A 13,787-nucleotide genomic window follows, 5' to 3' on the forward strand; every position below is an offset into this window, starting at 1 on the left:
ATGTGTAAAAGTTGTTTTGAGGGAGGGAGTAAAAGCATCAACTTAATGTAATAAAAATCTACACACTTATCCTTGTTTGGCTAAGTGGCACCTTTCCCACTATTTAAACAGACAAATTTGAAATTATTCAGATAAGTTGCAGTACTATTTTCTGATTTATACAGCTAAATTGCAGCAGGCCAACATAGCCAGAGAAGTCTGAAAAGCACTACTTGTTCAACTAAGTAGCACTTTTTGAGCTTATCCGACTATGTGCCGCTATTTAGCCAAATAAATCTGCATTTATCAGATAAGTTCAGACTTGCACAGCTCATGGTTTTTACATACACGAGCATTTGTGCATGCATATGTACTGTTTTTTATAACTTTTCTGCGATGGTTATACCTGATCAAATTTTGGAATCCAAAAATACAGCTAAAAATACTGAGGATTCAATTGAAAATCCCATTTCACTTATTGAATGAAGTAAGTCCTGTCTATACAGCAAACGAATGAAAATTCATTTTTGTTCAATACAAGCACAAAAACAGTTGAGCAGTTTAACACCAAAGAGAACTGTCATTATAATTGTGCCAACTGAGCGTTCTGAAGAGTTCTCATTGGTATAAAATACAGTAGCACCTTTACGTGCACCCATATACATGTGTAAATGGTTACATGCAAACAGTTTTGAAAGTTATCCTCCCTGTGTGAAAGATAGAGAATTTTGATGTGATGCCAATGTACAACCAGAATTTTGGATGTCTGTTTAAAAAAAACAAACCTATTTTACAAACAAGCCAGCTTGCAGTCTATATTTATGAACTGTTCTTTGTGTACAAAAAATGGAAACAGAAACCTGAGTTGACTTTTTATAATAGACATAAACATGTACAAACCTATATTATTTTGTTAAGGTTGGGGAATTACATCAGTTTGTGAAATTTGGAATATAATATAATTCATATTTATACTGAAAAAGAGAACATATTTAGAATTTATTAGCTAAATTTTCAGATAATATAATTATTCTTCCCACAGAAAAGAGATTATTTCAAATACAAGCTGCAAATGAAAGAACAAGAGCCGGAAGAAGAAATAAGTGAAACTATAGAACTAAACAGTTTATGTAAGTCTTCAGAGCCTTACTTTACAAAAAATCCAGGAACAATAGAAGAACTAAATATAAGAGCAGAGACTTCTTGCTTGCGATCTGAATTACATCTTCAGCACAATGAACCTACTTTAAAATTGGCATCATTTGCGAGCATAGAAAATGGTATGTTTTCCTCATCACTGGAAAATCTCTTAAATAGTTCAACCACACCTATGGAATGTACTAAATCTGATCACTTTTTGGAATCCAAAAATACAGCTAATATTACTGAAGATTCAATTGAAAATCCCATTTCACTCCTTGAAGTCAGTTCTATGGATATACAGCAAACCAATAAAAATTCAGTTTTGTTCAATACAAGCACAAAGACAATTGAGCAGTTTAACACCAAAGAAAACTCTGTCATTACTATCATTGTGCCAACAGAGTTCTCTGAAGAGCCTTCATTGGTAGCCAGCTCAATAGCATCCCCGCAACAGCAGCTGGTAAAATTAGAAAATGCTGAATTCAAAGAATCCATTTGGAAAGACATGGACAGTGGAGCTGAAGTATTACAAACGGAACATTCATATTGCAGACACTATATTTACCGGGACCACCTCTGGCAAAAAATTGCCAAGTTGCATTCTAAAATAACAGTTCTGGAAGTACAAGAAAGAAAAACTTTATCTAGGCTCAAATCACTTGAAGCACTTATTGGACAGCTCAAACAGGAAAATCTGCTGTCAGAGGAGAAGCTTAGAATAGTGAAAAACTGCTTCACAACGTTTTGAAGTTACTATGTTATAATACAAATTTAAGGGTAGATTTTCAACCACCCGCGCACATAAATCCTGGCATTTACGCGCATGGCCGGGCCTTGAGTGCGTTGGGCGAATTTTCAAAGAGTACCGGCGATGCACGTCAATACCGGTATGCAAATAAGTGCCAGGCCTCTTCGAAGGGGCGGGCCGGGGGCATGTTCTGGGAGGGGCAGGGGGCAGGCCGGGACAGCGCCATTGTTCACTGTCCCGAAGACCTGGCTGTTGGCACGCGTAACTTACTTCAGCTCCTGAACTGAAGTAAGTTGTGAAATGGAAAAAAAAGAAAAAGGTAGGGTTTAGGGGGTGGAGAGGGAAAGGGAGGTTGGGAAGGAACTGGGGAAGGCCAGAATGAGTCACCGCACGAAAATTGCAGAAGGGCCGCCCGCACATACGCACACAGGTTATAAAATCTGGCACATGCACATGGCCCACTGACTTTCCACCATGTGCGCACCGGCACACACATGGTAGAAAATCTGTGCATTTGTGTGTGCGCACAAAGTGGAAAATCTACCCCATAATGGGTACTGCTTGTAGTAGTCATTTTGCAGCTTTCTTTTGAATTATTATGGTATTATGTATGTCATATTTTTAATACAAATAAGCAATTTCAAGAGTTTTCATAATTTCTGTACACAAGTAACGTATTATAAATATTTCATTCCATAATGTTGTCACTTTAATGATAATTTAATGTGTAGTCTAAATTTCAGTGAAGTAAAGTCTTAGCTAATGACCAGTGGCCAAAATGAAGAGCACAACAAAATTGAACAGAGAAAGCACCAAACTAAAAAAAAAATGGAGATAATTTCACTAACAACCTTGAAACTTAAAAAGTAACTTGTAGGATTAACAAACGCTATGCTGATAGTTACTCGGATACAAGTTATTGTAGTTCTTTGGGCTGTGTAGAGCAGAGAGAGAAAGTGAGAGACATATTCAACTAGCAGATTGAGAAGTGAAATCACATTCTTAAAATCTGAAATAGTGGCATGGCTGCTATGGTAGTCCACTGGGATACATAGAAATAAAGAACAAATATGTTGTAAATGGTATGATGAGTTTTTCCAATAAAAGGTATTTGTGAATAACTTTTAAGGGTTATACCTCTGTCTATGCATTGTCCTGTGGAAAGAGGTATTGTGTTTGAAAGCTATTAGCTTTCTATTAATCCGTTTTATTGTTCATTTTATTTGCATTGAATAATTTTTATGAATTGTTATCCGCCATGAACATGTTATTGGTACTATGATGGGCTAGAAGTCCCTGTAAATAAATAGTTGCAAATAGTCCAGTAAAAAGGTACTACGTGCCACTTATTAGTTCTTTATTTTTACATTAAAATGTAAAAAATTTACATTGTTTATAAAGTAGCTGTTTGGGCTTACTTTATTGACTACATTGTCTTTCACAAAAGAAATTACATTTCCAGTGGTTCAAAAGTATTGCATAACACGGTTGACAAATTAAAACTCCAAATTTTTTTTTATTTTATTACTCATTTATACATAAAGCACATAATCAATACTTTGTAAACACAATTATATTGGTTAAGATAAGTAAAGCAAATGTGTTCATAAAAAAATTAACATAGTAACATCACTTTGATACAAAACCATTCTAATAAAGAAACAAAATGCCAGAGAAGCAAAAAGTAAGAAGAGGAGCATTAAACTGAATAAGGAAAGGGCCATAGCATGGATACACTCCCTAGTACTAACAAATCAAGACTATTGGTCTACATTGGGATTTGAGAAGAAATTAAATTCTTCCTAGCATCAATAAATAACCTGAGCTGCTTAGGAGAGAAAAAGACATAATTATTGGAAAGATATTTAATGTGACATTTACATGGATTACGTAACATAAAGGAAGCTCCTAATGCTAACACCTCTTGTCGTAATACTAAAAAAGCTCTACTACTCTCCTATTTCATTCGTGATAAATCTAGAAATATACAAACTTTCTGGCCATGAAATTCACAGTTAACTTTACTTAAGTGTCTATATTTTTGTAATTTTAAGTCACTATCAAATACAAAAGAAACAAAGTAGAAAACTCTATTTCATATCCAGAAGTTTCAAGAAACTGGATTACATTAAAAGGACTAGAACAAGAAGAAATTGGTAGAAAATATGCCTTATTTATAGATGGTATTTCTTCAGAAGGAAATTGTAAGATATCCTGAAAATATCTCTTCAAAGTCATAGGCAGTTAACCAAATATTTTAGGAAAATTAGGAAAATGTAAATTTAAATGTCTAGATGAATTTTCAAGGTATTCCACCCTTCTAGAGAGCAAACTTCGTTCCTGAATTAAATGAGCCTGAGTTACTGCCATAGTATCCATTTTTTTCTTGAAGAGAAACAATCTTAGCAGCATGCTCAATTATTTTTAAATCATGCAGAGAGACCAAAGGGTCTAATTTGGCAGAAAAAGAATCAAGCTTTGAAGAAACTGTAGATAAATCTTGACCAAAACGTGAAGCCAAATCCCAGATAGAGTCCAATGTTACCTCAGCCAGTTTTTCAGGGGGGTTTAGGATGCCCCCTTCCCCGTTACCGAAGAAACAGGAAAATTCAGCACAGGAGCTGAAGAAATCATGCCTATTCCTGAATTCTGAATAGGCATTTGCTGACGAGAAGCAGGTTTGGGGAAGATTACTACCCTGCCCTTCAAAGTTGAAACTACAGATGCCGACTGCTTGCCGACAACACCCCCCACCCCCCACCCCCCGCGCAGCAAGGGAGCAAGCATGTCATCGTTTGGCGCCGCTGCGATTGGGGAAAAGTCGCATCTGCACCAGCGGGGGGAGTCTTGAACATGGGGGCTGAGAGAGAAACTTCTCCTCCCAGGGAGACCAGCACTTCTCCACAGAGACTCCCAGTTGGGACCAAACCACCCAGACCCACGGGAGTGGGAGAGGCGAAAGAGGTGATCAAATGCTGCCGTTTTAAGGTACTGGGATTCAGGGGGGGGGGGGGAATCCTGTTTATGGGCATTTTAAAATTCTAAATGGGGGAAAAAACCTGAATTTTGGCAAAGTAATTAAGAAATTTCACATACGTAAGATTGTACAATGACTTTTATGGATTATTTTGCAAATGTGGACAATTAAGAATTGGAGTGGATGTTGTCATTGCTGGCATGTTTCCAAAGTTCCTCATGGAGATGCTAAAAGAATTTTAGAATTAATACTGACTTTCAGTTTACAGCAATTTGCTGTTTTTATTTACATTCCACTTCAGGCATTTATAAGCATATTCAAAAAATGGACTTGGAGGGTGGTTGTTCACTCTGCAGCAGAGAGCAATGTGGTACAGAGAATCCATATCCCATCTAGCATCTGGTGAGGGAGTAGCCACCACAGTGGTGATTTGTACCAGCCTACCAGCCAGTACCCTTTCTTCCAGCCACGGGCCTGGCAAGCAGCACCTGGGCAGTATGTCTGGGAGGTGGTAGAGACAGCAGGGTACACTGAGGACGCTTAAAAGCAGAGATGTGGAATAGACAATTTTCCCCTATTTTATTTTGCTGTAAAAAATGTTCCATTTTAAAAATTTGTTTTTGCAGAAAATTCATTAGCAACAGTGAATGGGTTGAAATGCAATATTAGGTAACCTTGGCAATTTCAAACTTGTAATTAATAGTTTTTAGCTGATTATCCCTAGGAAGTGAGATGATTTTTTTTTTTTAATTATTGATTGGTAAACAGGAAAGTAAATATACTTGCATAATCCAAACTGAAAATAAAGTTAAAAAGTCTCCTAACTGGCTGTGCCAGTCAAATCAAAACTATAATTCTTATTTCATCTCAGACTGCAAATGAAAGCAAAGCTAAAATTGTGATTAATTTTTGTTTCACGTTCAAGTACAGCAGACACTCAGAACAGTATCTTTTCTTTTACAGTGATGGGAAAATTGCCAGTTTTCCATAATATCTGTTAGCTTTTTAGTGCTTTTGGCTTTAAGTAATTCCAATAATGCCTGTCAGAACAAAATTAGTGTATGGCATTATTGTATTGAAGTTCAGGCCATGAAAGAAAGTTGGTAGATGCAAATATTGGGCCTGATATTCAGCGCTGGCCAGGTAAGTAATGTATAGGGTCATTCATCAAAATGTGTTATGGTGTTAACACATTAATGCATGTGTTAATGCATTAACACATGCGATAATAATGCTAGCGCATGGTGCAAATGCAAATTTTTGGAAGGGGTGGGATCAGGGAGGAATTTGGACGGAATTTATGAAAATGAGGGACAATATCACACCGTGCAGAAATAACTACCCTTTTCCTGGAGTTAAGCTGTGCAATATGCCCGAAAATGGCCATAACACAATTCGCGATAAACTTTTAGAATTACATTTTGGCCATTTCTGGGCTTGGGAGGGGAGAAGGGGAGTGGAGTACAGAGAGAGATCACAGTGTGCAATTATTTATATCTCTATAAGAGGGCCATCTAATGGCTCGAGGTGAGGTGTTGTGGTGGTTTAGGATTTAGGGGCCAGTTTCTCATGTAGAGTGAGACGTACAAACAGCACAGCACACCTCAGTGAAGGTTTGACATCATTTGAAGTGAGGAAAATTTCACAAAGATGAAATTTTGTATTATGTTATCTTGCCCTAGCTTGATGGTACTCTGTTAATAGAGTCCATCAAGCTAAGGTGAGAGAGCATAGTAGAAATGTCATCTTTGTGAGACTTTCCTCACTCCAAATGAAGTAAAATCTGCTAGTTCAGCTGAAAGGCAGCGGGTGCAGGAGGCTGAGTGCGACGGTGACGACAGATGCCTCTCTCCCCGCAGCTGGAGGCCATCTCTACTCAGCCCGTAAGCGCTGAGTTCAGGTAAGGTTTAAAAAAAAAAAAAAAAAAGAAAGTTTTACCTGAATCAGACAGTTTAAAGGGGTTTCAGGACTTCCTCTGGTCTCCGTTCTCTGCGCTCCATGCTGACGTTCGTTCCTGCTCCCCTTGGAATTGGGGAACTGGGCAGCCTGGCAGCATGAGGCCCCCCCCCCCCCCCCCCGGCCTGCAAGGAAAAGGCCTATGGCGGCTGTTTCCGCACGCTCTTTTGCGTGTACTGCTGCCCTCTATAGGCCGTCTGGGTGCACAGTGGGTCAGCTCTGAGCACGTGTCATGCGCTCATTTTTTGGGCGCGCTTTTTACGCACACAAACCTTTTTACACGCTTAACATGGTGCACAGGTTGTGCATGTGCCTTGCTGTGCTTTCTACATCCCCTAGTTTTTCCCTTCCAGCTAACGAATCCTTGGGAAAGTTAGTTTTTCTGAAGTCTAGGATCCTCAACTTAGAATGAACATTCATCTCTTGCATCCTAATATGGTCATCCACTGCAACATCTGAAATACTGTTCTTGTTGGTAAGCACCAGGTCTAATATTGGCTCCTCGTGTTCCTGTTACCAGTTGACAGAACAGTTCTCCTTGTAGAGAATCCAAGATTTCTCTGCTTCTAGAAGATACTGCAGTTGGGATGTCCAAATCAACATCTGGAAGACTGAAATGCCCTAGCATCACCTCCCCTTTCACAACAATCCTGTGAATATTCTCCATTGTATCTCTGTCCATCTCCTCTGTGTCTGATGGGGTTCTGTATATTATACTAGTATAAATAGAATTTCCATTCCCTCTTTCCAGATTAACCCACAGTTCTGCTTCTTTACCTTGTAAGCTCAGTGATGCTTTTGCTTTAATACTGTTCTTTATATATATATTGCCATATCTCCTAGCTTCCTTCCTAACCGATCCTTCCTGAATAGATTGTAGTCATATATAACTATACCCCAGTCAAGTTTTTCCATGTACCAGGTCTCCATGAAAGCTACTATATCTAAATCAGCTTTTTACATGACGGATTATAGATCAGGGACTTTATTCCCCTTATTATGAACGCAGGAGATCCATCTGCCATGGAATTCATTGGAAGGTTTCACTGCTCGAGGCTGAGCAAAAGACTCTGGTCAAAAGAAGACAAGGGCTCAGCTTCCTCCGCCTCTTGACATCCTCAAGGACCTGTCCTCAGAATCAGCTGGTAAGCACATCACACAGGAATCAATTGGGCCAGAACCACAGGGCTCAGAGGATAGATTCATGGTTTTCTGTTTAATTTATTCACCTTTGCAAGGCAAGTAATAATAAGAAGAAAATTTTTCTGTGGATGGTTGGGAATTCCTCCCTTGTGGTGCCCATCGATATTGTGTTTAAAAAAAAAAAACATGATCTTCAACATTTTTGGACCCAGGAGCTACCATTAGTCTGAATATGCATTATAAACAGAGCCAGTCTTTAATTTTTACTGTATATGTATATGACAGTAGTGCTATTGGTGCAACCCACCTTAGGCCAGGCTGTGACCCAGTTGTGGATCACAATTCTCCAGTTGAAAATCAGTCTTCTAAACATAGTCCAGAGTTGCTTTAACAACTTTTATTTATGTAAAACATTTTTATCCTGCTTTTCTGCTTGCACTAAGCAACCAAAGGCGATGTAGGCTTAACACACTTTTTTAATTTTTTTTATTTATCTATTTTAGATTTACCTCACAATTTTTCATTGGTATCTCAAGGTGAGTTACTTTCAGGCACAGTAGTTTCCCTGTCCCCAAAGGCCTTAAAGTATAAATGGGTTATTTACTAAAGGTGTTCTCCCATTTTCAGTCTGAGAAAAATGCTTTGTAAATAGGATCCTAAGTTTGTACCTGAGGCAGTAGAGAGTGAAGTGACTTACTCAAGGTTACAAGGACCATCAGCAGGATATGAGCCCTGGTTTGCATCCTGCTACTCTAACCACTAGACAACTACTATTTCAGCCAATCCTTATGCTCTACAGTCCCAGAAGAACTGATCTGCAGGTTGAGCAGCAGAGTATTCTTCCAGGTAGGGAGGAGGGAAACGAGCTTACCTGATGCTGCTGCTTCTGATGGATGAAACCAGACTAGAACAGGCATCATTCAAAAATGGAAAACCCAGCATGCTGTCTTTGAGAATGGTCAGTCCAGGACATAACTACCAGCAGATCCCATAAGTAAGTAATAGAGCAGACATATGCAACCCTAAGGTCTTACTTTCTATCAGATGAGAGCTTTGAAAGCATTATTACATTTTGGTTATTTCCCCCACCTTAAGAACCAGGCATCCTTACCTTCTATCAGTTGTCACATATGGCAAAATTCATTCATTCATACAGACAACTTATACTTGTAAGAAGATTCTCTAAGATATTTTTAAGAGGTAAATACTGTATAAGGTTTAGAAGACAAATGGAAAGGGTATTACTTGAAATCATAGGCATGCTTCGTTGTCAGCAAGCTAGGTTTTTTTGAAAATGGATTGCAGTGTTGGCCAGGCACTCATCTTGCAGTCTTATCAACAGCTTTTGGCAGCTTAAGAGAGTTTTTTTCAACCAGCACATCATGGCAGAAATTTGTTCCTATTTACCCAGTGCACATAACATTTGTTTTGCAGTCTTAATTGCCTGTTTTCCCCCAAGGCTGATGTTGCTGAGTGAGGTAACAGTTACATAATATTGTGCTAGCAGAAGGTTAAAGCTAGGTAACTGCTTGCTTTTCAGTATGTCTCGAATGTGAAAAATCCTAAATACTTTCTGATTCAGTTGCAGGTTTTCAGCTAGACATGTATGTTCATATGAGATGCAATATACCCAGATTATTTTTTTACCTCTAAAAAGCCAGTATCAGAAAACGGTCAAATAGTATCTGTCAGAAAAGCAGTTGTTTAACTGAAAAAGAAGATACTTGTAATTCAGACTGCACAGAAGAGTCACCCAGACACTCCTTTCAATACCCTTCAGTCCTTGAGGGCTCTCATCTGATAGAAAGTAAGACCTTAGGGTTGTATATGTCTGCTTTGTTACTTACTTATGGGATCTGCCAGTACTTGTGTCCTTGAGGGCTGATTCACCTGTATACGTATGTGATTTCATCTTCTGGAACTCTCAAACCTGAATATATTTGCTGCTCCTTCTTCAGCTGGAAATAATGCAATGCAGCTTTCATTCCTATCAACAGTTGCTGTTTTAACATGTAAAAGAAACTTTTCTAAGTTGGGGGGAAAATAGGAAATATTAGATGATGGCAGAAAAAGACCAATTAGCCCTTCCCATCTGCCCAGTTATTCTTGTCCACACTGCAAAATATATCCCAACTGCTAGCTGTAGAATCTTGACCAAGTCAGTTTTTATTTGCTACTTTATTGGTTCTCTGTTATCATAGGGGCCAATGTAATCTGCCCTGAGCAGGTTTTTCTGTTACAATTACATGTCTGAGTAAGGTTATTATGAGTTTAGAGCTACAAAGCCTGCAGTATGCTTAGCGTGGGGACACGCAAATCACATGTAAAAGAGGAAATTAGTTATTACAGGACAATGTGCATTTGTTTATCACGAATTAAGCAATTTCAACGAAATCACCTAATTCGTCCTGGTTCGGGGGACCCGAACCCCCGAAACGGATTTTCCCCGAACTTCGGGAAAAATGTGTTTTTTGGGGGGAGGGGGGCACATTTAAAAAAAAACAAACAAACCACCCCAACCCTTCAAACTTACTTTATTACAAACCTCCCCCCCACCAGACCGATCTCTCCCCAAGACTTGGCCCTGGAGGTCCAGTGGGGTCCCGAGAGCGATCTCTCCCTCTCGGGCTGTCTGGCCATCAGGCCTGCCAGGAATCAAAATGGCACCGGTGGCCCTTTGCCCTTACCATGTGACAGGGGCTACGGTGCCATTGGTCGGCCCCTGTCACATGGTAGGAGAAATGGATGGCTGGCGCCATCTTAGAAAATGGCATGGGCCATCCATTGCTCCTTCCATGTGACAGGGGCCGACCAATGGCACCGGTAGCTCCTATCACGTGGTAAGGGCCACGGCACCATTTTGATTCCTGGCAGGCAAGACGGCCCGAGAGGGAGAGATCACTCACGGGACCCCGCTGGACCACCAGGGCTTTTAGTAAGTCTTGGGGAGGGATCGGGATGGTGGGGGGGGGGGGGGTTTATAATAAAGTAAATTTGAAGGGTTGGGGTAGTTTTTTTTTCAATTCGTTTTTTTCCCGATCCGTTTTGCCGAAAAACAACCCGCGGGAAAACACATTTTTCCCATGAAGCGCCCGAACCAAAACCCGACCAGACACAGAAAAACAAAGCTCATCTCTAATGTAGAGAGCCACTTTTTTTAAACACACGAAATCTAATGCCTAGGTCAGGACAGAAGTAAAAGTTAACTCACATTTCTGGTCACTGTTTTGGTCCATTTTGGTGCCGTGTGCAGATGCTTCTCTCTTTTCTGTTACATATATATATTTTTTTTATGCATTGGTACATTTTGTGGGTAAGATGAAGAATTAGAGCAGTAGAAGCTTTAGAACAAAGAAGAGCGAGAAAGAAGATGCTTTATCGCTGAATAAGAAAGGAGGTTCCAAGAGGAGCAGGCTGTCCTGGCTCAAGCTGTTTGCAAAACTGCACATAGGCAGCAGATATTTTGCCTGGCGTTACCAAAGACAGAGATGGTGTAGACATTACAGAGTGAGCTCCGTGGCAATTCTTTCTTTCTATGAAGAAATCAGAGATGATATTGATCCTCTAATCTAACCAATGGTGGACATGCCATTCCAGGCTCGGTACCTTGCATTTTTTGCCATTGGTTCTTCTGGAAAGAGCTGGTATGGATCAGTTAATGTTTTCAAGGCATTTCAGCCAGGTATTAAGAGCCATGATGAAATGGCTCAGAAAGTGCATCAGGTACCTACAGCAGTTTACAGAGTGGCAGGAGACGAAGCATACTTTCTTTGATATAGCTGGCATGCCAAATGTAATGGGTGCAATTGATTGTACCTTTTGTTATTCTCAACCCCCCCCCCCCCCCCACCCCCACACACACGAGAGAAATGGCATACAGTAAGAGGAGGTATTTCCACACTCTGAATGTACAAGTTGTGTGTAATGCACATATGAAGATCCTTAGTGTTGTCTCCAAGTTTTCTGGAAGCAGTCATGGCTCCTTCATTCTTGCGCAGTCTCGAAATTTCACTGAAGTGAAATATGGCGAAGGCTGGCTGCTCAGTAAGTTTGAAATAGAAGTAAAAGCATAAGCTAAAATGTCAAAATATAAGTTCTCTGGGATGGGTACCAAAACTGAAACAGTGCACACTTTCTGGTGCATCTGTCAAAAGCATATACTATTCTTCTATATAATCAAATGTTAGTTGTCTGTGATGGGTACTGAAAGTGTTGGCTGAACTATATTGTGGGTAGCAATAGGTTGACAGCACTATTTATTTTGGTGCCTTGCATGCAGCAAGATTTATTCTATTTCCAGTTTTTTGCTGGAGATGCTGGTTACAGCTGCAAGGCATGGTTTCTCACACCCCTTTCTGCACCATGTATGGCAGCAGAAATCTGCTATAATGAGGCACACACAAGAACCAGGATTTTTTTTTTTTTAAGTCAGTTCCTCAGCCTTGACTTCTCTGGAGAAGTGCACCCTGTCTGTCAAGTCCCATTCTCTCCACTGCCATGAATACCTACTCTGCTCTTTCATAAATCTAAATACAAAATGGGACAAAAAGACTAACCATCAGATGCACTCTAAAGATTCAATCAAGAACACAGACAAAGACAAAAAGATGGTGAAACAGCAAGAGAAAAACAAGCAGTACAAATGACATGACTCAGCAATTGCAAGGCACCAATCAAGGTTAACCAACTGACACCAAGAAAACCTCCAATGCCTAGTCCAGAGCTCACCAAACACCACCCAGCACTGATAAAATGGCCTTGGAAGAGGCTACAGACTTTATCACCAACCTCCCTTCTTCAGCAGGTAATATCACTATTTGGATAATGGTGGACAGATTTTCCAAGATGGCCCAATTTGTTCCACTGCCTGGACTACCCTCAGCACCAGAGCTGGCCAGGCTATTTGTATAACATATCTTCTGGTTGCACAGACTTCCCCCACCATATCCTCTCGTAGCGAGGAGTCCAGTCTGTTGCACACTAGTGGCAGGGCCTGTGCAAAAAATTTTGGATTGTGTTGGATTTCTAGTTAGCCTACCACCCCAGACTAATGGACAGTCAGAGTGCACAAACCAGTTGTTATCGCTCTCCTCCAGGAGAGGGAGGAGTCAACAATCTGTTATCACTCTCCTCCTCCAGAGGGGAGGAGTCAGCGCTCTGTTGTCACTCACACCGCCAGGAGGACAGAGAGAGCAATCTGTTCTGTTCTCCTGAAAGGGAGAAGAGTAATGATATGACATGACCTGCTCCTCCAGGAAAGGAGGTAGCAGTCTATTACCAGTCTGTTAGGGAGTAGCAATCTGTTACGGATCAACTCTCCGAAGAAGAGGGGTTGACAATCTGGTATAATGATACTCTTTGCTACTGAGATAGCAATCTATCATGCCCCCCCGCTACGGAGTAGCAATATATATATAAGCTGCTGGCAAGAGAAGTAGCTGTCTATATAACACTTCCGTGAGCGGAGTTAGTGGTCTGTAGTGGTTGGCTCCCACAGAGTGACAATAGTGAAAGGAATGACCACTTGGAGGAAATGGTGAATCCCTGGGTCGATGGCAGATGACAGCGCCCTCAGGAGGAGATCCTGAGAGGAACCACCGGCTAGGCTAGAATATGAGATAAACACAATAGTTCTTTATTAGTCTGGAAGCTGGACCACCAGAGGTGGCAGTAGTGAGTCGCTTAGTCCTTCTGATACTTGTATATAATCTCTGGATCGCTGAGCTGTAGAGAGAGACTAGAAGTAGTGAGTAGACAGGGTATACTGGATACAAGATGGTACACTCACAATAGTAGATGTCTGCAATGGTCTCTATGCCACAGAGAGTCTTCAGTATATTC

The 13,787-nt window shown here is 40.4% G+C and overlaps 1 protein-coding gene across 12 annotated transcripts in view; it reads left to right on the plus strand.

Annotated features, from left to right (window-relative positions):
• THAP5 (THAP domain containing 5) overlaps positions 1-2,699 on the plus strand; it is a 49,119-nt gene extending 46,420 nt beyond the window's left edge. For all 12 annotated transcript variants that reach the window (XM_029615000.1, XM_029614998.1, XM_029614994.1 and 9 more), the window contains one exon: positions 1,022-2,699. In XM_029615000.1, the coding sequence (XP_029470860.1) occupies positions 1,022-1,870 (849 nt within the window). In that variant the 3' untranslated portion in view covers positions 1,871-2,699. The remainder of the gene's footprint in view (positions 1-1,021) is intronic.
• Positions 2,700-13,787: the final 11,088 nt, after the last annotated feature.

Source organism: Rhinatrema bivittatum, chromosome 9 (genome assembly GCF_901001135.1).
Source record: "Rhinatrema bivittatum chromosome 9, aRhiBiv1.1, whole genome shotgun sequence".
Taxonomy (NCBI): Eukaryota; Metazoa; Chordata; class Amphibia; order Gymnophiona; family Rhinatrematidae; genus Rhinatrema; species Rhinatrema bivittatum.